A 27,524-nucleotide genomic window follows, 5' to 3' on the forward strand; every position below is an offset into this window, starting at 1 on the left:
TAAGCAACGAGACGCAGGCGGCCCACACACTTGCCACGCCCACACCATCACGTCCATCGATGCCAACTCCACTCAACGAGCGAGCAAACAAACAAACAGCTGAGAAGCCCCATAAATAGGAAATGCCAGCGCTCCAAGAGCCGGAGCCAGCGGGGAGTGAGGGGCAACGAGAGACAGACAGAGAGAGAGAGAGAAGCCCCTGGAGAAGTTACGGCATCTGCCCCCAAAGCGAAAACGCCCACAGCGAACGAACGCGCGGGCAAAGTGTTAACCGAGTTGGCTTCGCTTTTGCAACATTTCGAATCGCAGCTTGGGCAGAGTATTCAAATTTCATAATATTACACAAATTTCACATCAACTTATCCAATTTGCTGCAAAGTTCGGCCAAAGTATTTACTCGAAGCATTTAATTGCTCAAACTTTACGTTCTTCTGGCAAATGCTAATCACTGCTGGGATTTCAACTGCCTGGCAAAGCTCATGTTAGCAATTTAACAAACAGTTGCATATACCGTTCCACTTTGATTTCGTTTTAAGCTTTAGCTACCTGACGAAATTCACATGAGTTGAGCCAGATATCATTTCATCTCTCTCTCTCTCCCTCTCTCTCCCTCTCTCTCTCTCTCTCTCTCGCTCTTTCAAGTCAAGCATGTGACTCATTTCAAAGCACAAACAAATCCCAATTCAATCACAGCCAATATAAAATACCAAACAAATACCAACTGTAAAAATGCAACTGTTAAAATATTTGAGCAGAGAAAAATGCAAACAAATAATCAACAGCTAAATAGAATAAAAAAAAAAGTACAAAAAAAAATACCGACAATTTTCTAGCTGCGCTATAAAAACTATTGGCAATAGAAACAGCATTTCAGCTTTTGTCGGAGACAGCAAAACAAGCAAAATGACAACAAAACACGAACAGTCTGGCAACGCCGCGCGTAACAGAAACAATGAAAGTGCCAAAACTGACAAAATTCATCACAAATGCAGCAAACGTTGCAACACAACCGAAACTGATGTGTGTGTGTGTGAGAGAGAGAGAGGGAGAGAGAGAGGGGAGAGAGAGAGGGAGAGAGAGAAGAGGGAGAGAGAGGGAGAGAGAGAAGAGGGAGAGAGAGAGAGTGTGTCTGTGAAGGAATATGCTTAAAAGCTTTGACTGTGTAAAGACCTATGTTATATGTTATCCTGACTTTATTTATATTAAAAAATAAAAAATTAAAAAAAAAATAAAAAATGGTAAAATATTCTTTCTATTCTTTCCAACTCCCTGTAAACCTTCACTTAAATCAAAATCTCAGCTAGATCTAGCTGCAAATCGTAATACCCATATATACATATGAGCCCCTATATATATCCATATATCCCAGCCTAATTGTTTCACTTTTGCTGAATAAATTACGTAATATTTGTCATTTATTTTTTTATTCATACTTTAATTGAAATACGTTCGTCGCTTTACAACACTGGTACTATTTTATGGCCCATCCATTCACATGCGACTACAATTATTATAGCAATAGATTTTTGCCGTTCATTCTCCCCGTTGCCCCCCACGCCCGTTCGTAAACTATTTGCATAAAAAAACAATGGCTTTTGACAAATTGTTTGCCAAATTGTTGAATTGAATTGAATTGGAAATTGATTTTGCTCATATTTTCATTAAATATTCCATTGTTTGTACTATGGGAGTTATGAATCGAATGTGAACAATAACAACAACAACAGCAATAAAATGGGAAAAAAAATAAAACAAATCAATGAAAATAATAGAAAAAAAAATGCATTGATTTACGTTGCTCTTTTGCTTCATTTGATAGAATATTTGATTCATCGAATGCTATAAAAATATCGATATATGTGGCAGGAATTGGGTACAGGCAAGTAGAGCTCTGTAGGCCCCATTTCGATTGGTATTACGATGGGTTCGACTCATATATAATCCATTTACACGCAATTCGAGGCTCATTTACATGCAGCACAAGTGCCAATCACAGCTGACCCAAGTACCAATCACACACACACACACATAGAGAAGGGTTGAAAATACCTAAGCGAAAAATGTTGTTTTGATCCTTAATCGTGCAATTGGATATGCAATATGAATGAAGATATCTATAACATATTCACATCAATTTCCAGCCATAGTAACTTATATGAAGAGAGAGACAGAGAGAGAAAGAGAGAGAGAGAGAGAGAGAGAGAGAGATTGTGTGTGTGTGTGGGTAGAAATAATATTGGAAAATAAAACACTTTACACAAGCTGTAAATACGCAGTGGAGTTAAACCCAAAGCTGATGTGAATGATGATATAGCCCCGTCCCCTTCGCACTGCCGCTACGGCCACAGCGGGTCAATCGATGATGCGTAAAAGGGCGCCGCAATCACGGCCAGAGTGTGACCAGAGTCCAATCCGCAATAAGCGCCCACCCAGCCCCCGTGCCCCATAAACTGGGCTAAAGAGTCACAGTTTCAGTTTCAGTCACAGTCACAGTTTCAGTTCCCGTTCCCGTTCCCGTTCCCGTTCCCATTTCAATTCCCTTTCCAGTTTCAGTTTCTGTTTCTGTTTCAGTCCTTCAGCCACATCAAAATGCACAACGTGTCGTTATTTATGGCTTTGGGTCGACGTCGTCGCTGAGCTGCTTGGACACCGTTATAGCAACAAACAAGACAAACAGACAGAGAGAGGCTGAGAGAGAGGGAGAAGCGAAACCCTTTACGTAGCGAGCACACAGCTTGACAAAGCGTAAGCCGAAGGACGCGCAGCAGATCAAATAGGCTCACTGTGCCGCCCTTTGCACACACACACACACACACACACACACACACACCAACAGACAGGCACGTGGACTTTGTCACTCACACACACACACGCACATACACAGTGCTCATTCGCATTGAGCGCCGATTGCAGTTTGGCGGCTTTAATCTGCGAGCTATCAAAGGGGCTTATGCAACTCGGCAACACGCACACACACAGTGAGAGAGGGAGAGAGAGAGAGTGGGAGAGGGAGAGAGAGGGAGAAAGAGAGATAGGAAGTGAGAGAGAGAATGAGAGATAAACGTCAACAACAATCGTTTCTACATACATCGGGCAGCTCAGCCTAACATGCCCCCCTCCCCCCTTCCCCACAACAGCATGCAACGTGAACGTTTCGTATTTCAACTCAATTTGTTGGTAACTTTTGCTCGATTTGTTTTGATTTTCAATTTCATTTTGCTTTTCTGCAATTTGCCTTGTAAGCTGGTTCTTCTTTTGTTACTGTTCGCTGCGTGCTAAGTGAGAGCGGGTATATTGGTTGTATGCATTGCTAGTGAGAGAACTCTCTCAGCGAGTTGACTGCAGCTGGAGTATCTATAGTATCATGGCCTCGCCAATTATCTGAACAACAGTTTGCAATTCATTGCGGTACGCAAGCAGCTTGAGAGTCACATCAAGCCACTCACGCAGCTTACAGGGTATTCTGCGATCGACTACACATGCTAAGAATGCTCCCACACTTTTTTCAGTACTATGCAAGGACTCTAATTAAATTTTTAATGTACACTCGTATGTGTGTGTTTGTGTGTGTGTGTGTGTGTGTTGGGACAGAGCGAAAAGTTTTGCAGCCGCTTTGCTTCAACTTCAAACAAATTCCAAGTAATTGCGCATTGAAATTGGCAGCCGTGTCCAAAGGCAGCTTGGGCAGACCCAAGAGCAAGCGGAGGGTGAATACAGTTAAGCGCGCGTTAAATTTACAATTCATTGCATATGTATGTGGCTGTGTGTGTGTGTGTGTGTGGGTGTGTATGCAAAACTTGCACAGAGCCCGCAACTGCGTCTGATGTTTCACTGACTTTTGACGTTACAGATGCCAGCAGCAAAATTTTTTCGACAATTTAATCATTAAAAGTAAAGCGAACAAACAACAACAACAGCTGCTGCCGCAGCCACTGCCACTGCTACCAACTGCGGCTACTGTGAGAGGGAGTGAGAAGGAGAGCACGTAAAAAGCAAAAACAAAATTTCCTGCTTACACATTTTTGTTGTTAGCTCGAGTCGAAAGTTTTTACATAGCAAGTATAACAACAAGAACCAAGAACAGCAACAATAACAACACCCAAGTGTCTCACATATTTGCCCTCTCATTTTTCGCTGCGCTCTCTCTGTCTGTATCTCTCTCATTCGTCTCACACTTTGTAATTGGGAGACAATGCACTATGGGGAATTTTGCCGTTTTTCGGGTATTTAGTCATTTTTGCGAAGTATGAAAATTTATAATTTTTTTATGTTAACATCTTAATAAAACTCCAAACTTTAAGGTACTGTACCCAAAATGTTGAATAACAGTCCACTGTTAAGCCTAACAGCTGTTAAAGTCAGCTGTTATCTTCGAAAAGCATTTGCCTTCAGCTTACAATTTGTGTTAGCCGATTTTCAAATCATCGTTATTCAATGACCAGACATTATTTTTGAAAAATTTAAAAAGGATATGAATTTTTAGGGCTTCTACTATGCGTTGGCTTAAAAACCAATTGATGTTTGAACTTATTTTAATCATTTATTGTATAATTAGCAAATGTTGTCAAATTTCATTTCTTGTAAATAAAATTAAACTTTGCAAAGACATATAAAACAGCCACCAGGGCGCACCAGTGTAATTCCAATTGCATGTTATAGAGTAATCAATTGGGATCTTAGTGCCTTTGTCTCAATGTGCACTTTTGCGCACAACCGGCGCAAATCAATTTTTAGCAGGTGACTATGAGCTGACCTGTGTGATATTTGGCTCAATGAAAAAGGCAACTCTAACCAAGAAATAGTAATTGTGATTTTGAAACTAAATAAGACTAATATTGATTCAACTTATAAATGATATTAAAAAAGCAAAAGCCGCTTTTTTTGCCAAAATATAAATTACAAATGGAAGAAATGCAGCAGGAACAAAAACTAGCTGACAACTATGAATGACTGCCTATGACAGCAAATGTTTATAAAAATAATTGTTCATTTGAGGCAGATTATGGAAAGTACTGTTCATCCTGTAGGCTTTTTTGGTAAGGAAGCGTCTGATTTGCCCAACCAGGTCTATAAATCAGACTAATTTCATCATGCATGAGAGCATGAGAGCAGAATCCATAATTTCGCTGATGGTTTTTAACAATGGATACATCTGATCAGATTATTTCTTCGGCAAATCTTTAGAAAAGAGTTTGAAAGCATAAAGGTCGCTGTCTAATGAAGTTGTACGTATTGTATTATGTAAAGTTGAAGGCACAATTAAATCAGTTGAAGAACCCGAATTTTTTTAGCGGATCAATATTTCTGGCTGATTTGGAACTCGAAACTGAAGAAAACTAATTTCGATTTTATGAAAGTTCGATTGTTTTCAATTAAAATTATTATTTTAAAGTATGAACAAGCAAAATTCTTAAAAAAAAAAAAAAATTTTTAATACAAAATTTTAATAAATTTTTTTTGGGTGGGCGGTGACACGCCCATTTTTCTAAAATATATTTCTGATGGTATACATATTAATAATACAAAAACCGGATCAAAAAATCTGGCTTAGTTTTTAAGTTATTAATTAATACCCGATAATTTGGATTTTTCCCCATAGTGCAATGCAGCTGTGATTATTGCCGCGCTAAACAAGTGAGAGCAAGTGAGAAAACAACAACAGTAACAAGAGCAGTGAGAACAGCCGCAGCATAAGGAATACAAACAGCAAATCAACGGTTCATTTCGTTGCTGTTTGTTGTTTTTGTGTTGAAATTATATTCCTTTTTGGTACTTTTTCTCTGCACGTATTTGTTTTTGGTATTTAATTAGAGCAACGGCAACATCAACAGCAGCAGCTGCGAGTGCATGGCATGCGTGTGTGTGTGTGTGGGTGTGAGCGAGAGGCGCAGTCAAGAAGACAAGGGACTTGTTGTTACACTGCTCGCTTGCGAGTGCCTGCGCGTTTGCTGGAGTGTGTGTGCATGTGTCATGGTCAACAGGGCGCAGGTAGTGAGTAAAGCAAATGTGAAAACGCGATACCCAAGGCGGGCTTAAGACGAATTACCTATGCGCTACGCATGAAAGCAATGTGGAAGGGGAAGGGAAAGGGAACGAATGCTACAAGCTGTTGATAATGAATTCCATTGAAGGCAATTTATAGTTTAGTATAAACTATTTTTACTACGACTTTTTGTGCGTGCAGGACTTCTTGGAGTTTCAAAGTAGCGCATTACAAAGTCATTATGATCGACTGAAGGACTGACTGTTGAGGACAATGGAAATTTCTGGAGTTGTTAAATGTCTTGATTTAATTTCAGTTAATATACTTGAGAACGGTTGCAGCTGCAGTTGGAAGCTGAGCTGAGCTCACATTAAAGTCGATGTGACCCGATGGCACAGAAAAGAAATGCAGAAAAAACAACAATGGCTGCCAACTGTAGAGCTGCTGCAGCTGCTTCTGCTTCTGCTGTTGCTGTTGCTGTTGCTGCCACAGCCACTTCATTTTGTCAACTGCTGCTGCTGTGTGTGTCCATTGCTGAACTTTGGCGGAAAGTAAACCAACATAAGTGTTGCGACGTACATTGTTATTGTTGTTATGGGGCACTGAGACGCCAGAGCCAGAGCCAGAGCCAGTGCCAGTGCCAGAGCCAGAGCCAGAGCCTAGTGCCCAGAGCCCAGAGAGGTTGGGGCAGTGGCAGTGTCACTGGCAGCAACTGCGTCCAGTTGCAACAATTTTTTGGCCCGCTGCATGTTAACCTCTTTCAGTCGGCCAACTGCGGCAAAGAAAAAGACAAACAGCAGGCGAGGCCACACACACACACACACACACACACATGTGCTCTCTCGGTGCAATAGTGTGGCTGGCAGGAGGAAGGGGGGGGGGCTGAGGAGCAGTGGGGGATTTCCGTTGTCCTTGCCTGCAGCATAAATTTTTAAATGTGGCCCAAATGGCATGGCACACGGTGGCCGGCCCAGTACAAGCTGCAAATTGTTTGCTGCGGCTTTGTCAACTGCAGCAACCTTCACCTTGTTGCATGCCACACGCCCACTGCCGCAGCATGACAGCAGAATGGAAAACAAAAAACAAAAACACAATCACAACAATTATTAAAAAAAAAAAACACCTGAAAGGCAGAAACAGAGACAGATACAGCTAGAGAGAGGGAGATAGCAATGGCGGCAGCGGCGAATGCGAATGCGAATCCGAATGCATTTCGCATTATATAATTCACTTTGTTGCACTGCATCAGCTTGCGGCGAGCGGCAACTGCCACAACACAGCTCGACCGCAGCGTGCATTGAATATGCTCATTATGCCACGCACTTTTGTGGCACGGACCAGCCGAACCACTACAGCTAAGCCGAACCACTTGACAACCGCTCCACTGCGGTCGCTTATTAGTGCTGTTACATGGGTCAAGCGTGAAAGAATAAGAGAGAGAGAGAGAGAAAGAGAGAGAGAGAGAGAGAGGGAGAGAGACAGAGCGACTGTGTGTGTATGTGTGGTGGGCGTGGCAGAGGCGGTTTCATGGTTATCTGATATGCATACTTCAATATCAAGTGAGCACATAATTGTCGGGTCAAAGCGGCTAATAAACTAGATTAGGGGCGTGGCGCTTGTGTTATCGATATCATTATCGGAATCACGCAATCATGCCTGCCATTTAGTAAGTGAAATCTGCGTAGAGTGAACAGACACACATACCCCGCACAACTAATGCTATTGAATGGGTATTAATTTAGTATCGATATATATCGTTTTGATACAAAGGTTGCTAAGCTTGACAGCAGCTGTACAGAACTGTGCTTGCTGTGCAGCAGAGCTGGTCATAGTCTTAAATGATTAAAGCAAATATGCTTATTGAACTGTTGAGAAACTTATCGATAATCGCTGAAATGCGATTTTTTATCGATAAGTCAGTTAGTTAATATGAAAGCTTATGGCCACAATTTTACTGAATGACTACATTATCATATTACTGGAGATAAAACGCTTCATGATTAATCGATACATTTAATCGACTTATCGATATCATTTAAAGACATGTCTTCAAATCCTTTTGCTAACTGTAGATTCAGATGAATAGCCCCAATAAAACTTGCTTTTCAATTGCTCAATTGCTCACACACTCATTATCGATAGTCGATATACATCGGCAATCGAAGCAGCATTTTTTTTTTTTACTCAAACGAGCTAAACAATTTGCAATTTGCAGCTTCATCAAGTGGATGACTCCATAAACGGTTAACAGTGCCGCAAAGTTGCCAGACTTTTCGAAATTTCAGCGTGACTCGATTAGTGAGGGGCTTGGACCAACAGAGCTGGTCAATGGGTAAACGGATAACTGACTGCAACTCGGTGGCAAAGACTTTGAACTCCTTGCCACTTGCCACTTGCCGCTTACCACTTACCACCAGCCACTTGCCACTTGCCACGCTTGCCACTTGCCGCTTGCCACGCTTGCCACTTGCTCTCCTTGCACTCACTTGGCCACATGCTCCCCGCAGCCCCACTCGACCCCTCTCGCTCAGCCCCCTGGGCATTTCTTTGGAGTAAAAACTGGTTGTCTAACATGCATTCAAGTGCCTTAAAGTGCCCCATGCAAACTTTGAAATTGTTTTCGTTCAATTTGCAAGCCAAACAACTGAGCCATTAGGGGCATTCCCTCTTTCTTGCTGCAACATGTGAGTGGCCAACGGGGTATGAGACTGGTCGGTGGGCGGTGGGCGTTGGGCCTAATGCTTCACATATAATTCAGCAATGTTTGCTTTACAAAAATGTGAATTTAATTACACACCCCAGCCAAATACCCTGTAAAACTTGGAACATACTCGAGTCATGAAAGTCGGAAAAACTCTTTTCTCAACTCTCACATATAGCCTAGCTAGATACCCTGTAACTGAGAGCAATTCAAGTGCTAATACATCGCTTATCTAACACAATACTTATCGAATATAATTATAATAAATAATTTCATGGGGAAACAGCTCTCACATATGATTTGCCTTATAAAGTTCAATGGACCAGTTTGACTTAGCGAGTGATTACCGTACATTATGAATACATTTAAATATTTTGATAAAATATTTAATTTAACTTGTTGTTAATATATATGTATGTATTTTATTTTATTTATTTATTTTTTTATTTATTTTTTTTTATTTCAATATTTATTTTGCTTTTTCGCGATTCAATTCTTTTATTTTTTTCGCTTTTCATTCTTTCATTTTTCATTTTCATGCAAATGTTTGCTTTCAGCTGAAAAGAATGCCTTTTGTTGCTGCATTGACTCCCTGACAGTCATTAAATATATGAAAATTCATGTTATATATATACTGTACATATATATATATATATATGTATATATATGTATATATATCTATATAAATCTCGTGTGGGCTGGGCTGGGTCGCATGTCACATGATGCTACACTTAAATGAATTACACTGGCTGCGCATACAGTTTTCCTTGTACGCTTTATCGATATCTTTCTCTGGCCGCTCTGTGTGCATGTTTGTGCGTGGGCGTGGCAGATCGAACTGAGCCTCCTGCCGTCCAAACGCCCTCGTAATATGTTTGCGCATTTTCGTGCATTTAATAATCCTGATGAGGCATTGGACACGCACACACACACGCACACACACACACACACACACACACACACACACTCGCACACACCCACACTTAAGGACACACACACACACACACAGACAGACACAGCGCCCGCACAACAAATGCAAACAGACAAGCTGCAAAAGCGGCTAAGAGTATTGCAGAGCGGGCATGCCCGACTGCTTAATACTTGTTCATGCATGTCAAGCCTTCTAGGGGCTCAGCATATAAGCTTTCGATATACATTAAATGAAAAGCCTCCAATGACCGGAAAATAAAGACAACCAATACGCTGCCGTTGCATCTGATGTATAGGCTGCGATAGACAGAGCTAGGCAGTGAGAAAGAGAGAGAGAGAGGGAGAGAGGGGGAGAGGGAGGGAGAGTAGGGATAATAAAATGTGCAACACGCTCAACCGTGACAAAGCAAATAAAGCTCCACAAAAGGGAAAAAGCGCAGTCAACCAAGCAGCTGCTCACCTGACCCACTCAGACTCTAGCTGTGTAAAAAATCAAAATAAAATATATTTATATATACAGTAGAGTCCCGATAAATCGAAATGGCAAGGGGATCAGTTTCTTTTTTCGATTTACACAGAAATTCAAATTATCGAGAATTATTGAGAACGAACTTCTTTCAAGGGGTTCGAATTTTTTCTCGATTTATTGCGATAGCGGGGTACAACTTATCGAGACACGACTATATATGTATTTTTGTCGGCTTTCGGCTGCTTACAGATTTATAGACATTATTATATACATTCAAATTCTATATATATTCCATTTTATGGCAAAATGTCGATAAGTCGCTATGCAATCGAAAACCGATTATATTATCGATGTTACATATAGTTGGTCTGTGGATTGGCTCAGACTCTAATTGCATTGACTAAGCTCTTAGTTGTCTGTCTGACTACTTATCGATAAGCTATCGATGAGCATTTAGCTGCTAAAATAATTGATATTTTAACGATAAATTATCAATAAACTATAATTGCTAATGTATCGATTTGTTGCATTTATTGTCCTACAAACTGCAGCAATTGAAATGCTGGGGGCAATTCAACAGCTCATTTTCGATAAATGCTTAAATCGCTTATTTTATCGATGTTATCGGATTTATAGCCCAACCTATTTTCAGCTTTATCTATATCACATAGCTTAATTCTTAAGCTAAGAATGTCACAAGGGCGACATATTTAAATTTATCCTAAACAGAGCTATCGACTATCGATAGTCCAGTGAAGCTCATGCTATGTCTTGTCTGGCTATCGATCAATAGTTGAACGCTCTAAATTTGCATATATGAATATATTATGTAGCATTAAGGTAATTTAAGCTGAGTTATCGATAACTTTGTGCATCTGCCTAGCCTTAGGCTATCGATTCAGATGCTTACCACTTGAGTCATATGCTGCTGCTTTAGATTAGACATTCTATAGGACTCAATAATTAGCATAACAGCAATAAGAGCAATAAACGATTCGATAACTATTGCAGCCATACAAAATCGATAACTGGGAATGCTCTGTTGTTAGCACACTCACAGTCACACACACATGCAGAACTATCTAAAGGCTTTTAATTCTCTAATTGAAGTGCAATTCTCAGGGCACATTTATCGAGTGTCAGGTGGGCGCATTCGGTTATCGATAGCCTGTCAGCTGATTGCTGACAGCTGCAGCAACTTTTGGCAAATCGCCCAGGCTCGCTGGCCCATAAAAACTTTGCGACAACGGCCCAAAGGATGCTCTGTCACAATTTTGTCCTTTATTACATTTTACCTCTGGGGCCAGGTGGGCGACGGTGGGCTGAGCGAGACTTGACAAAATATAAATAAAATATGGCAAAAAAAAAGACAGAATAAATAGAAAATAAATAAAATAAAATAATAAAAAAAAGCGACAGACAGCTGGCAAAAGGGTAACAAATAGCAAAGGCCATAGATGCAGACAGCCCAGGAGTGAGAGAGAGAGAGAGAGATAGCTGCTGTCAGATTGATGCTAATATCTCTAAGCGAAGGTATGGACAGCGGCGACGCAGGAGCGGATTCAGCCGTTGGCAGGTTGTTGGGCGCCGGCCTCCACAATTGCCAATGATAACAATGATGACGTAATTGATTTTTAAGCAAATATGCTTATGTCAAAGGTAGCGACAGATGGGCGGGGAGTACACGTGCGAGAGCGAGAGGCAAATAGAGTGTTTGCCAAAGCATGACAAGTGCTTGCTTTAAATCTTGGCTTGGGCACACTCTAAAATATATATTTATACATATATGTGTATGTATGTATGTAAGCGAGCTAAAAACACAATTTGGTACTTCACACACACCCACACGCGCACACACACACACACACACACACACACACACACAGACGGCTGTGACACACTCGCAAAAAGTAAAGAAAAAAATAATATATATATATATATATGTATTTATAAAGTAAATAACTGAAGAACGTGCGAAGTCGGCTGCAGGCATGGCTGACTGTGTGTGTGTGTGTGTGTGTGAGTGTATGAGTGTGTGTGTGTGTGTGTGCAGCTACTTCTGTAATGCACAACGAGCCAAACAGAAGTTTGTTTTATTTACACTTAGCCATAGACACACACCTACACACACCTACACACACACACACACACATACCTGGCCAAAGAAGCCAAATACCATTCAATAGCGAATTCAAGTCGATTTACAGCTTAGGCAACGCAACGCAACGCATTAACAGCGAAATACACTGAGCCAAATAATTGAAACTATTGCTGCATGCAATGACCATGGCGATATATATCAATATATATATATATACATATATATATATACAATATGTATATGCTAATATGGTGTGCTAAGCTGCTTAAAAGTCAAAGGATTCAGCTAGACAAAATTCCATATAGATTCATTATGGGTGAGCAATGGGGCTGGCACAGTAGAGGGAGACTTGATACCTAAGCCGAATCGAGCCCTTTTCTGGTATGTAAACACAATGAACTAGTTCATAAGTGAACAATAGAATGCTTGAATTTAGTTAAACTAAAGCAAATATTGAAATATGTAAACTCTGATAGAAGCGAATGAATTTATGCTGAATTAAACTAATTAAAGTCTAAGCGTTTTAATCTTTGCCACACACACACACATTCTATAGTGTGTGTGTGTGTGTGTGTGTGTGTGTGATGCATGTGTACGTGTTATTTTAAAGACGCATCAAAGAGCCTAATCTCAAGTCCAATGCTCACTCAACTGTTTATTTATGCTGAACAAAAGCTCAGCAGCAGCTGCAGCAGCCACAATAAACAATTGAGCTGCCAAAGACAATATAAACAGGCCCACAGGAGCTATAATATATATTGCATTAATTAATATAAACATAAGCAAGTTTACTAAATCAAATATACAGTAGAGATAAATAAACACTCCAAATGGCAGTTGAAATTTGAATAAATTTCTTCATGCTCTGCTTGAGCGAGTATGTGGCAGTCGTCTATGCCTCAACTGCAACAAATGGCTGCACAGAAAGAGTTTGAATAATATTTCAGATATATTTGCTCAAGTCTAAAGTTTATATTCGATCGATTTGTTGAAGAGTTTGGCAAATAAAGATATTTAGAGCCAAAAGAGTAAAAAAAAAAGGAAAGGGAAAGGGAAAGGGAAAGGGAAATGACCAAATAGCAAACATTTGTATCAATAGACAGTCGTGGCTTAAGCTACAGCAGCCGTTGACCACGGTTAACTAACGTACGCGCCACGCTGCGTATACGTAATATCTATAGACATGTGCATGCGTATACGTAATATGCACTTGAAGTCGACTAAACAGCGACAATGGACTGAAAAGAGTAAGCCTAAACACACACAGGGAGAAAGAGAGAGAGAGAGAGGGAGAGAGAATGAGAGAGAGGCAGAGAGTGAGAGAGAGAGAGGTGAAGGGAGAGGCGATTCAAGCACAAGCTTGGCCAATAATTTGCATCCTGTTGTTATTTATAATTTGCATATAAAAATTACACAAAGTTGTGAAACTAAAGAAGCAGCAGGAGAAAAAATGTTGAAAAAAAATAAACAAACGAATATTTTAACAAGTAAGAAAGCTCTAGTCGAGACTGCTCGACTACGAGATCCCCTGAACCCTTGGAGCAATAGATATTTCAATACTTTTTCGCGACTTTCAGCTTACACAAGAAACACGCACACACACACACACACACACACGCACGTACGCACACACAGGTATACATACACACACACGCATACAGACACACATACACACACACACGCATACAGACACAAACGCATACACACACACACATACACACACACACATACACATACAAGCAACCACGCATAAACACGCATGGGCTGCAGTGTGCGCTTACTATGAGAACTTAATTGTTTAATAACTTTTTTTATGGACGTACGATCTTCATGAAACTTTTAGATAATGATTATAACATGAATATGCATGTACTTGCCAAAGCACAAGTCTCTAGTATTTGAAATACGCTTTTTACAAAAGTGATGGTGAGGGGGTGAATTTAGAGGTGGGGGGTAAATTTTAACAAAAACCGAAATTGTATAAATTGCATATAAGCATACATTAAAAATTTGGAGACTCTAGCAATAAAGGTGTAGAAGATATAATTTTATAACTGGGTTTCGATAAGGTTTTTTTATCGATAAAAAAAGATCGGGATGAGTTATCGATTTTTAATGATAAACTTGATATGCGCGCTGTAATAACGGACATTTTAAAAAAATTTGAAGTCTCTAGCTCTTATATCTTCTGAAATCGACGCGTTCATACATACGGACAGACGGACAGACGGACAGACGGACAGACGGACAGACAGACGGACAGGGCCAAATCAACTCAGCTCGTCACCCTGATCAAGAATATATATACTTTGTGGGGTCTGCCACGCCTCCTTCTCCCTGTTACATACATTTCAACAAAACCATTATACCCTGATTTCCCATTGAAAATGGGTTCAGGGTATAAAAAGAAGCAAAAATATAGTAAAAAAAATATATATATATAAAAAAAATATATATATATGTATACAAAAAAATACAAATTGCTCTATGGCGGAAATTCGATACTGTTATTGTTTTCTTATTTTCATTGCTTTGTTGCTTTTCTTTTGTTGTTGTTTTGGCCGCAAGAAATTCAAAATATTTGGGATTGATGTTAGCAACACTCATATTTTGTTTATATCATTGAAATTTGTAACTATACAATTTTTTTTTTTGTTTATTTTAAAGATATTTTATATACATATATACTTAATATTTAAAGTGAGCAGCAATAGGTAAATATTTTACAGGGCTGTCTTAGGCCAATTGGAATTGCAGGGGATAGCCCTATAGTTAGTTAACTATATATGCATATCGATAGGTATCGATACTTAACTAGACTGTCAATGGGTGAAGCAGAGAGGAAAAAAAATTGAATTGAATTCAATCTAAAAATCAAAGCAAATAGCTTGCCCCTAGAATTATTTAAATAATAAATATTCAATGAAAATCAAGTGTTTCACAAAGCGAGTTTATTTCGATCTTGACATTCCTGAATCTTCTAGAAAGAGTTTTCAATATGGTTTGCTAAATGTTTCTCATAGATTTTCTTATATTTTCTGAATGTTCTTATTTTTAAAACTATTTACATATTTACAGAATTCATATGATATTAAAATTCGTTTTTCTTAACGCTTTAAGGATAAGTTTCGATTTAGATTTAGTCAATTGATTATCATTGGATTATATATAAAAAAAAAAAAATGATATATATTATCATATTATCAGAGACTTGGAGCTGTCCAATGTCTGATATGATATTTATTGTGAACACGCATGCATATGCATATAATTATCTTAAAGTTAAGCCGGAACACATACAAACATTCACACACACACACACACACAGCTAAGCTTATACACCTAACGGTTTCCTTATCTGCTTTATTGCATTTCCTGAAACTTTTTCCCTTTAATCTCTAAATATATTTAATGCAATTAAACTTTAAAATTCATATAAAAACTGTAAATATACAAAAAATTAGGTAAATAAATAAATAAACAAATGCATTCACACACGCCTCACCTCAGTTTTGTCTTTCCTATTTTTGCTATTTATATGAAATATTAAAAAAAAAAAAACATAATGTATTGAATTAAAACAAAAGGGAATAATAACTAATAAAGAGAAAACCCTTCACATACACACACACACACACACGCACACACTGACAGCAAGCGTATTTCCCTTCAATTCATTCTAAATTTTACAGTTTTTCTTCTCCCAAAAATTTAGTTTTCCATTTACAAAATATTAAATATATACAACATATTTATATACAGGCAAAAGCCTGATTAATTGAAACTAAATAATCAAGCACACACACACTCACACACACACACACAGCAAACCCTGGGTGTTTCTCAGCATAGAACCTCTTTTATTTTGTAGGTTTACTTAATCAAATATATCTAAGCATATATACAGAGTCATTTTTTTTTATAAGAAAACAACTTAATTATCAAGCTCCCACACACACACACACACACACACACATTTACCGCCAAACTTTTGTTTTTGTATGAAATTTACTTTGAAATATTTACTTTAAGATTTCTTCATAATTATATATATATTATATATTTTTTTTATTTAAACAATTTTTAACTGCACTTTGCAACACTATACAAAAAAAAATTCCAATAAATTGTTGGAAAAAAATATGCAAAAAAAATAAACAAATTGTATTTTTGCTTTATATTTTTGGTGAAATTTTTCGTAGCACAGTTTTTGGCGCGCGTTTGTCGTCGGCTTTTGAATTGTTTTTTGTTGTTTCTTGTTGTTATATATTGTTTTTAATATTTTGTTATTTTAGATTTTGTTTGTAATTTATTTTGTTGCTGTCGCCGCTTGTGGCACTTGCCACACGGCGCGTTCTTTGCACGTTGCAGCTGCTGCTGCTGCTGTTTGTTGTTCGTTTAATGTTGTTATTATTATTGTTATTGTTGTTGTTGTTGTTGTTGTTGCTGCTGTACGCTGTTCTGTTCGATTTGGCGCTTTTTTGGCCCGTGCACGACGACCGCTTGACGCCCGTATTGAAAACAGACTGCGGCATCAGACGCCAGACTCGACGAGATTCATCCCATGCAGATAGCAGCCGCTGCCTGTGCCGTGCCACACGACGAACACACGCGAACGTGCCACACACACACACACACACACGAAGGACGGCGGCACGAAGCGCGACGAGCACGAAGTCGAGCCGTCGCCTCGTTTACTTATTTCGTACCAAACACACACACAAACACGCACACACACGCACACAGCATCCGCACTGCTCGCCTCTCTGCCATCATGCGTGCATGTGTGTGTGTGTGTGTGACTGTTTTTGCGCGTGTGTGTGTGCGCGCGCACGCAGCAGCTGCCGTTGTCGAAGGCTTTTCCTTTTGGCTGGCAAAGCCGGGAGCCTAAGAGCAGCAGCAGCAGCAGCAGAAGCAGCAGCAGCAGGAGCAGCAGCAGGAGCAGCAGCAGCAGGAGCAGCAGCAGCAGGCGAAACGCTCTTCGGGCCCACGCAATATTCTGCGTGGTGAGTTCAAACGACAACAACAACAACAGCAACACGAAACTTTAAACAACAAGCGTCTAGCGGCAGGTGAGCTCGCTGTCAGCAAGATCACGTATACGCAGCGTGTTGCTGCATCGAAAGCCAAGCAAGCCAAAGATTTGATGCGATCTTCGTGTGGGGGAGGAGGGCAAACAGGAGAGGTGCAAGCAATGCAGGCAAATGCTCGGGTAATATGAATAATGGGGATAGTAATATAACGAAGATTCTAAACATGTCATAAATTATAAAAATAAAGCAATAACAGGCTTAAGAAAAAAAAAAAAAAAAAAAACATTATTTAAATGCATTTTAAATAAACAAAAGGAAGCTGCTTTTCCAAAAAAAAAAAAATAAAATAAATTTCTTTTATGCATTTACAAACAAACAAATTTCTATGCTCTACACTAAAATATTATAATAAAATATATATTATTGTTTTATTCTAATGTATTTTTATTTGTTAATTTTTTGCTTCTCCAACTTTTTTATTTTGATGAATTTAATAAATTAATTTGTCATTATTATTGTAGTTTCAATAATAATTAAATAGTGCAAAATTTTTAAATTTATATTTGGTTTTAAAATATTTTATTAAAATTTACTAAGATAAATTTTTATAATTGCATTTTTTTATATTATTTAATTTACAAATTTTTATAGTTCTTCTTCTTCTGTTTATTTTAATGTAATTTATTTCTTAATTTTGATTATTTGTTTTATTTTATTTATTTTTATTTTAATGATATTTATTTGTTAATCTACTAAAATAACTTGTTTTATTGAATTTTATTAAATTTATTCATTTTTAAAATGTTCATTGTTTATTTTAATGCTATTCATTTTTAAATTTTGATTATTTATTTACTTTAATATAATTTTGTTTGTTATTGTTTATTTCGATTGATTTTTTAAAAATTTATTTATTACATACTTATGTATGCATATATATTATTTAATATTTATATATTTATTGGCGTCTTTTATAGTCTTAAATATCTTGTATTGTTTATTTATTAACTAGGTCCTCTTCTTTTTCATCAACTGCTCAATTAATTTAAAATTTAGTTTATTTAAAATGCAATTCAATTGAATTCAGTTAATTACATTTTTTGATTATTATCTCTAATTCTGTTGGATTTCTTGGAATTCACATTTTCGCCTTAAGCAGCCGCCCAGCCCCTGTCGCACATCCCCCTCGAACGCCCACAAACGGCAACAAAACAAAACAATGCTCGAAATGCCGCCCAACAGCAGTTCGCTCTGACCCTCTCTCTCTCTCTCTCTCTCTCTCTCTCTCTCTCTTTCTCTCACCCCCCTCTTTTCCATCTATCTCGCTCTTAAGTGCCAGCGCTCTCTTTGACTGGCCCTCTCTTTGTGCGACAAACTCAACACACGCAGTGCGAAACTCAACACACGCAACGGCAAACTCAACACACTTGCGGCCTCGCCGCTAAGCGCCATCTGTGGTCGAACTTGAGGGAAAAAAAGCTGCTGCGGCTTGCAAAGCATTTTGCAACAGTTAAAACGGTTTAAGCGACTGCAGAAAAAAAACAAAGAAGAGAAAAAAAAAACGAAAAAAAACTGGAAATTTGCGTAAAGCAGCGACGCTTCCCCAACGCATTTTTGTTAGCTGCAATTAAACACAGACGCAAAACCCTAATGACAGTGGAAGAGCGAGCGAGTGAGGGAGAGAGAGAGATCGAGAGGGCGGGAGGTAGGCAGGTAGGGAGAGAGGCACATGTTAACCCCAAGCATGCCCTGTCTCATTCTTACACACACACACACACACACACACACACACACACACGGGCCGCTCACTGGACACTGAGTTGAAGCTAATTCGAACGAAATTAAGCAAACATTTAATGAAGCAATTAGCAAATGTTGGCAGCTGGCCCAAGTGCCAGCCAACCCAACCGCCCTGTCGCCCTCTCCCCTGCCGCCCTGCCATCAACAACACTCTCTGACCACCACCTACCGGCTGCCTCATCATCATACTGAACGATTCGCTAAAAGCTCGCCCTCAGTTTTGCGGTTAATATCCTGTGCGAACTCTCATACATTAGTAAACAAGTGAAGTTGTTGTCACGTGTTGCTGGTCGACTGAGCGATACCCTGTAAGTCCATTGAGTACATAAGGTGTGTGTGTATATGTATATGTAGCATTTTGATCAGTGCGATGAGGTGAGTTGATTTAATCATGTCTGTCTGCTCGTCCGCATATCTGTCCATCCGTCTGTTCGCATGTGTGCGATCCTAGAGAATCTGAAAACCCATCAGAACTGAAGATAATTTTATTTGAGTAATATTTTCCCTCTCTCTCTCTCTCTCTATATACATATACATATATCTCGTTTCTTTTGCATAACTTTGTCATTTGCACACATCAAGCAGTGCCACCAATATACCCACCTTCGCTGCACCGTACAGGGTATGGCAAATAGTGTTGTGCTGCCCCCACATGTAATGAGCGCTTGCAGTAATGGACAGCGGCATCATCCGGATTAGAGCAGGGTTTACGGCTGGACAGAGCGTGAGCAGGGGCATGGGGCATGGTTTGTGGGCGTGGCGTTTAGAGTGGATATAGTTTTGTGAGTGTGACGTAATTTGGGACAACCCTAAAACGCATTAATAGATTTTGGCATTTTGTATTTCTTGCTTGAACTCACATTTTGCAGCCGGAGGGCGACATAGCCATAGAGCGAGAGAGGCAGAGAGAGAGAGAGCGGGAGGCAGCGGCAGCGGGAGAGAGAGAGGAGCACTTGTGGTCCCCTCTGCCGCGCCACCCAGCCGACGTCACTTTACATCAAACGGGATTTCACTTTTCCACATCAATGTGTGGAGTGGGCTCTCCAGCGTGCGTGAGAGAGACGGAGATAGTTGAAAACAGTTGCGTTTACTCACCTGAAAAGAAAATAAGAAGAAGCGCACAAAAGGCAAAAAGCGTTAGTAAAACGGTAAATGTGCCATGCCATAGTAAAAGGGCGGACGGAGGAGGAGGAGGCGTGGTCGGGGAAATACAAAATAAATAAATGAAATAACACAAAATAAGAGCCACAAAAAAAAAAACCAAAAGTAAATGGCAAAAATATATATGTGTATATGTATATATATATACATATATATATATATATATATATATATATATATATATACATATATATATGTGTATATATATATATGTATATGGACACCAAAAATAAACAGGCAAAAGTTTTTGCTTTTAGCTTTTGCCCACAGCATTTGTTGTAGTTGTAGTTGTAGTTGTTGTTATTGTTGTTGTTGTTGTTGTTGTTGTTCGCTGGATGACAAGGCAACAATTTTTGTTCAAAATATTTTCATAGACTCCCAAATGACTGGGCCAAAGCCATGCCCGCCCACGCTCTCAGCTACAAACCCCCCCCTCTACCACCAACCCCCTTCCGGCTACCCACCCACCCAACGGCCAAGCAGACAAAAAGTTTGATTAGAGCAAACAATGCGGCAAAGTGCAAAATACTGTTGCATACTTTTTTGGTCTCCGTATGGGTGCTTGTGTGTGTGTGTGTGTGTGTGTACGCACGTGTGTGTGTGTGTGTGCTGGACCAAAACTTTCGAGTAGTTCGAGCCACACAAAAGTGGGCTCAACAAATTGATAAGTGGCTCACAAATATTAGAGCCCAACATGATTTATTAAAGCAGCTGCTTACGAATTGTTTCGCTCACTCACTCTCTTTCTCTCTCTCTCTCTCTCCCTCTCTCTCTCTCTTTCTCTCTGTCTATCTTTTTCGGCCTTTAATGGGATTACGTCTGTACTCTGAGCTAAGGCTCGTAAACATTTTTATGGCTATATTATTAAATGAATATCAACTAGTCTAACTAGCATTAGTATTTTATGACAACTAAAAGCGATAAAATGGGAAAGTTTTGTTCGTAAGGCTTTTGTATCCAATCCTTGTGTCTCAGACATCATGCTTATCTGCCCATTGACCTGGCATGCCGCGACTTAAAAGAAGCCAGAATGCGCTCACATTTATGGAAAGTTGAAGAAATGCTTTAAGATTACCAAAAAACAAATATATACTGAGATGGTGAGCCACTTTTGAACCAGTTCATGTAGAGAGTTGAAGGGACTCAAAAGCATTCGGAGCTTCATCAACTTGGAAGCACTGCTCTATATATAAAGACGCTGAGCCACAGAAAACAAACTGAGTTAGTGAACCAGTTCATATAGAGAGTTGAATGAACTCCAAACTATTCGGAATTCAACTTCATCGACCTGGAAGCAATGTGCTAAGGGCCATAGGGCAGCTACAGCGATTAGACTGAAAATGGTTCACCTTCACTTTGGAACCAGTTCAAAATAAACGCTTACGAATGTAAGCTTGAGCTAGACCTAGAGCCCCGTTAGCTGTAACGGCTGCTGGCCAAGATATCAAATTGAAGTCCTTTACCAATCGAACTTCTCGAACTATAGAGCTCAAGCATTTCTGAACCAGTTCACTGGAGAAGAACTTTTAAGGCTACCTAGAAAAAACTTAATCATCATTTTCAATATCCATCAATACCGGAAACTCCAGTATAAATCAAATTTAACATTTCGATTTGAGAATTTGTAAATGCTGAACTAGATTTGAACCAGTTCATTAGCCGCAGCTCAAAGAACTAATAAAGCTTCTTCAGAAACACTTCTTTTCCCTACATATACATATATATATATATATATATATATATATTCATCAGAAGATATGTATCAATTTAAGCAAAGTAATTGAGTTGAACCACTCACGAACCGGTTCACATGTGCCAGCTGCATATATTGTAGAAAGCAATGTCGAACGAATTTGTTCGCTCGACTGAAGAGAAACAATTCGTTTGTCAAATGAAATTCCACTCGACAAAGGGTCAACAGAGATGAGATGAAAATGAAAGAGAAGAGAAGAGAAATAGAGAAATAGAAATAGAAATAGAAATAAATAAATAAATTGAGACTTGAACATTTGTGGGTCACCGCTTCGAGGGCTCAGTGGGCCCAGTTCTGGACTCTCACATTCAGCTGGCGGCCTAACCTCGGCCCTAATCCGAAAACAGACAGAAATTCCGGACACTGTCAAGGCCCATGGAACGGAATTATGTAAAACAAGAGCAGAACACGATATGGTTCACAGCGAAAGGCGATTAGAGAACAGTGGAAAAAAAAAACATGCAAGCTGTTTTTCATGCTCGTTTAGCAGCTAAGCGAGCATATTGCCTGAGCCAGTTTTCCAATTTTCTATTAGAGAACAGATATAACCAGAAGATCTTTATATTTCTTTTAACAACTCTGGATATGTTCAGCCTATCGATACCCTTGAAATGAATAGCTATTATTAAAAATCTTTACAATTTTTTTATTATTATTAATTTATTTATTTTTGATATTTAACTTCCTTTTTATAATATTAAATAGAAAATATGTATTTAGATATATTTATGTTTTTTATGAACATGTATTTTGTATAGACATTTAATAATTTTTTTTAATGAAAATTTTTTTTGAATTCTTTATTTATTTATTTACTTTATTTTATTTTATTTTTTATTAATTTTTTTTTATTAGCTATTTTCATATTTTTTATACTCATATGATTTTACTCTTTTGCTTATTTTAATGAGTTTAAAAACATTAAATATATTGACATATATGTATATAAATTTATATTTATTTTATAATTTTTTTTACATGTAGTATTTTTTAAATATTTTTTATTATTATTTAATTTAATTAATGAATTATAATAAATTTATTTTGTATATAATATTATTATTATTTTAAAAACTACATTTGTGGTATTTGTATATTATTTTTATTTAATAAAAATAATTATTATTAATATTTAAAATATTATAAAATTTAAAGTGTTTACATAATCTTATAATTATTTAAAAAAAAAAACATGTTTGTGATATTTTTTATATTTTTATATAATTCGTATTTAATGTATTATAAAATTTTTTATCATATTATATTATATTATATACAATATAATATTTTATGAAATGTTCAATTTTCTCAGTAAAAACTGGACGCAGCTTAATGGCTGCTTATTGTGATTACAGCACCGCCTGCCTACAGGCGATTGGCAACAACAAAGCGAGTTAAAAAACTGCCCAAAAGAGTGAACGAAAAAAAGCCGAGTTGAGAGAGAAAAAGGCCAAGGGAGAGAGAAAAAACAAGATTGATGAGGTTTCAATAAAGTCCATTTGGTAGATTGCGAAGCCTGGCAATAATAAGGCAAATGAATTGGCTATTAAAGTAGTCAAGTGTGTGCGTGTGTACGTATGTCCGTGTGACGCTTGGTCTGGCAACGCTGGCAGCCAGAGCTGCCCACTAATTGGTGCGAAAACTATTGGCCCAAACTTTTGGCCAGTTGTCCTTCAAACTTTATGGGGGAAAAACACACATAAAAAATATGAATGATGAGCAGCAAAGTGTAAAATGCAATCTATATACATACATATATATATATATATTGCATACATATATCGCTTATATATCGCATAAAGAGTATCGCTTCAACTTTATTCTCTGGCAGTTGTTGCTAAGTGAGTGAGAACAAAGTTTTTATTTGTTGCAATTGAAATGCCAAGGCAGAGCAGCAGAGACACAAACAGAAAGGGAGAGAGAGAGAGAGAGAGAGAGTGAGAGATAGCAGAGATAGGCTCTGCACTGCTGCTGCTTTGCAATAAATGTTCGGCTCTTCTAGGTCCTCTGCCTGCGGCCTGTAGACAGGAAGCCGTAGCTTTTAGCTTTTTAGTTGGTCGCACAATTGATTTGTCGTGCTGCTCAGCCTCGGCCCCTGCCGCCTTGCCTGTCCTGTCTGGTCCATCGACCCCAGTCGCTCACCTTAGTTGGCCACGTTGTGTGCCCGCCCTTTCGCCCTTTCGCCCTCCTGCCTGGCTGTCTGTCAGCCTGCCCAGGCTGAGTCTCGTCTCCTGCGCTGCGTCTCGTTGTCAGTGAAGTGTTAAAATCGATTAAATAAAAGTTTATTGCTAAATTGCTAACTGGCTAAGCTTGTTTTCGACCCCCACCTCTACGCCCACATGCCAGCCGCACCCACCCCCAGCCCCCGCCGGCGCACGCCAGCCAAGTGGCTTTTTGTTTCTTCATAGAAATTTGCCGACTTTGAAGTTTGCCCTTCATCGCAAGTCAGTCGCATATTGTATGTGGGCGGGGCGGGGCGGGGCGGTGCGGTGCGGCTGTACGTTGCTTCTTAATTTGTTACACGATTTCAACTAGATTCAGCGCAACACTTTCCAACACTGGCCATTCCAGCATTCCATCAAATATTCCAGGCTCAAATTACAATCGCTTGCCCAAGCAGTTTAAGCAATTTGCTAATTAAACTGGCCAAGGCGGTTAACTGAACTCTGAGCTCCGTTCGAATTTCGAATTTCGAATTTCGCCCAGAGAGCTGAGCTTTGCTGCTGAATGTGGGTCAAGTTGATGAGGGGAAAGTGGTGAGCGGGCAAAGCTAAAGCCATTTGCTGGGCATTAACAATTTATTACATTTGCAATATTCATTCACGTCTTTAATTGGGCAAATCACAAATGCATAAATTCCAATTGAAGTCTGCAAAATCTGGGAAATGGCATTATTTTAAGTTAGTTACAATCAACAAATTACATGTGCCCAATTATCTGGTATTACTCATATTTCAAGTGCAGCCTGACAATATGCTGTTATCGAACTTCAGCAGAAAGACTTATCGATTATCGAATTCCATTGATGTAGTGAAAATCGTCGAAACTAAAGTAAATTCTAATGGAATCACAGCTAGTTAACCGTTACGATCAAATAATGGAAGTCATTACCCAATTACTTCTACAAAACTTGTTAATCGATATACCGAATCGATAACAATTTCTCACTCAGCCAGTGCACTTGAAACTCTCCTCAAATATATTTTTGCCAGCTTATCAAATTTAACTCAAGCCTCAAATCAAAGTAGCGAGAACATGTTATCGATCATCAAAATCGATAGAAGTTCTCACAAAGCTCTAGCTAATATAGCCCACACATGTAGTAGCTACACTTAGTTCCACAAGTAATTCGACTAGTTCACCAATTCCGAACATTCCCCAAGCACTTTGCACTGCTTGGCCCCCGGATTGCATTGATCGATAACATTTTCTCACAGATTTGTTCGCTCGATTGCCTCCACTGCGCTCAGCTGGCAGCCTCAGAGCTCAGAGCTTATCTAAATGCAAATTGCACAAGTTGGCCCCTAATGCCACGTGGCGCTGGGTTCACAGTTTTGATTGCATCTCATTTGCTTGGCTAATCCCCGGTATTTCGCTGCCCTCCGCCTGCAATTGAAATGCAAAAATTTGTGATTTACGCTTCTATGCACCGTGCTCGACCCAGGCCCTCGCACTTCAAGCGAAGTCCAGGCATCGCCCCGCCCTCATTCTTTGCCTGCCATCAAATTCTTAAGCCGTTTAACAGTTTGCCAGCTCTTAACCCCATTTGTGACCCTTTTCGCAATGTTAGCTGCCAGCTGGCAGTTGGCTAAGCCCCTTGCGCTTCTCTCCCTCTCTCTCTCTCTCCCCCTTCTCTGGTCTGGTCGTGGCTTATTCGTTTGCTTCTCTTTGCCCGCCCACCTGTTCAAGCACTTCAGGTTGACTGCCTTTAATTCTTCTTCTTCGTCTGCTTCTTCTTCTTCTTCTTCTTCGTCTGCTTCTTCTTCTTCTTCCTCTGAGCTTGCCCTCGTTCCGTTGCTCAAATTAATTTACGACATTGCATTATTTTTATACATTTTTCGATTATACTTTTTAGACTCATTCACGAAAGTGAAATGAGTATATTGGTTTTGTGCAATGTCCGTCTTGCTGTCCGTCCGTCTGTCCGTCTGTCCGTCTGTCCGTATGAACGCAATCTATTTCGGCGCTATTGAAGCTAGAGACTTGAAATTTGGAACACATACTCGTGTATATCTCCGATTTATAAAGTGTTAAAATTTTCCCGATCCGCCTACTAGGGGCGTGGCAAATCGGAAAATGCATTTTCCGATATACCAGAAATCATGTTTGTTGAAGAGCTAGAAAGCTGAAATTTGGTATGTAGGTCCGCGCCGACCACCCAAGATCACAAGCTATGGCGGATATATCTCCGCCATTAGGGGCGTGGCAAATCGGACAAAACTGTATCTCCTAAAGTTATAAACTTAGAATGCTGAAATTTTGCATGTAAGCTAATGCTTTAATTCTATGAAGATGGGTGAAAAAATTATATATCTACGCCCACTAGGGGCGTGGCAAATCGGACCTGAAGATATAGTGATTTTTCGAATTCTGCTATATTTTAGGCACTATTGATGCTAGAGATCTGAAATTTGGTATATATACGCGGGTTGATCACCCAAGTCCAACGAGCTATGGTAGATATATGTCCGCCTATAGGGGGCGTGGCAAACCGCAAAAGTTTATATCTCCTACAGTTTAAGAGCTAGAAGCTTCAAATTTGGATAGTTAAGTTACTGGTGGCCTCCTCTATCGATGCCCCAAAAATAATTTTTAAGCCTCTTTAGGGGCGTGGCATATCGAAAAATACCCTGTAATTTTCACATTTTTTGAGCGTAAGAATTCAAATTTTGCATTTAGGTAACCGGTTGCTCGTTCTAAGAACTGGCTAAAATTGAGGAGTCGACGGCCACTAGGGGCGTGGCAATCGGCATTTACAGTGCCCGAATTGCGACATTTATATGCGTCAGTCATCTATTTATGTATATGTACACATAAGTAGGCTTATAGGCATTGATAGCACGGAAGGAAACATTTTTATAAAATTAATAAAATATAAAAAAGCTAAAATAACAAAAATTTGCAATTTACAAAAAATTGTTTTCAGCGGGATTTGAACTCGCACCCAACCCAAACAGCATGTTTGTCAAAATAGCTAAAATAAAGATCGCCGGCGCTTCAGCCTACAGCACCACCGCGTCGTTTCGATCAATAGTAATTAAAATGAAATCACATTATTGTTATGACGCCACATAGCAAAGAAAAGCCAGAGTGGTGGCTGGAAATTCAAAAACAATGCAAAGACAAATCAATCGCAACGGGATTCTTAGAATATGCTAGAGCACGCATTTATGTGTACATACATACACACATACAAATGAGCGCGTGTATAAGGCTGGAATGCTTGATGCTATGCGCGCAGGCAAACATATATAATTATATATACATATGTATGTATTTGCGTATATGTATTTGAGGGCTATTTAAGAAGAACAAATTTAAACTTATAAAATTATTCGACTAAGAAAATGAAAAGTATTAAGTGCCATTCAGT

The 27,524-nt window shown here is 39.0% G+C and overlaps 1 protein-coding gene across 2 annotated transcripts in view; it reads right to left on the bottom strand.

Annotated features, from left to right (window-relative positions):
- The window catches only part of LOC6583703 (neurobeachin), a 185,485-nt gene that overhangs the window by 21,121 nt on the left and 136,840 nt on the right, over positions 1–27,524 (bottom strand). Inside the window, exon 2 of one of the 2 annotated variants that reach the window (XM_044006944.1) lies at positions 18,150–20,112. The exons of the other annotated variant lie outside the window; for it this stretch is intronic. Coding sequence (XP_043862879.1) covers positions 20,005–20,112 — 108 coding nt within the window. The 3' untranslated portion in view covers positions 18,150–20,004. Of the gene's footprint in view, positions 1–18,149; positions 20,113–27,524 lie in introns of those variants that run through there. 2 annotated transcript variants of the gene reach the window in all.

The sequence above is a fragment of the Drosophila mojavensis genome, unplaced genomic scaffold (genome assembly GCF_018153725.1).
Source record: "Drosophila mojavensis isolate 15081-1352.22 unplaced genomic scaffold, ASM1815372v1 contig_136, whole genome shotgun sequence".
In the NCBI taxonomy this organism is placed as follows: Eukaryota; Metazoa; Arthropoda; class Insecta; order Diptera; family Drosophilidae; genus Drosophila; species Drosophila mojavensis.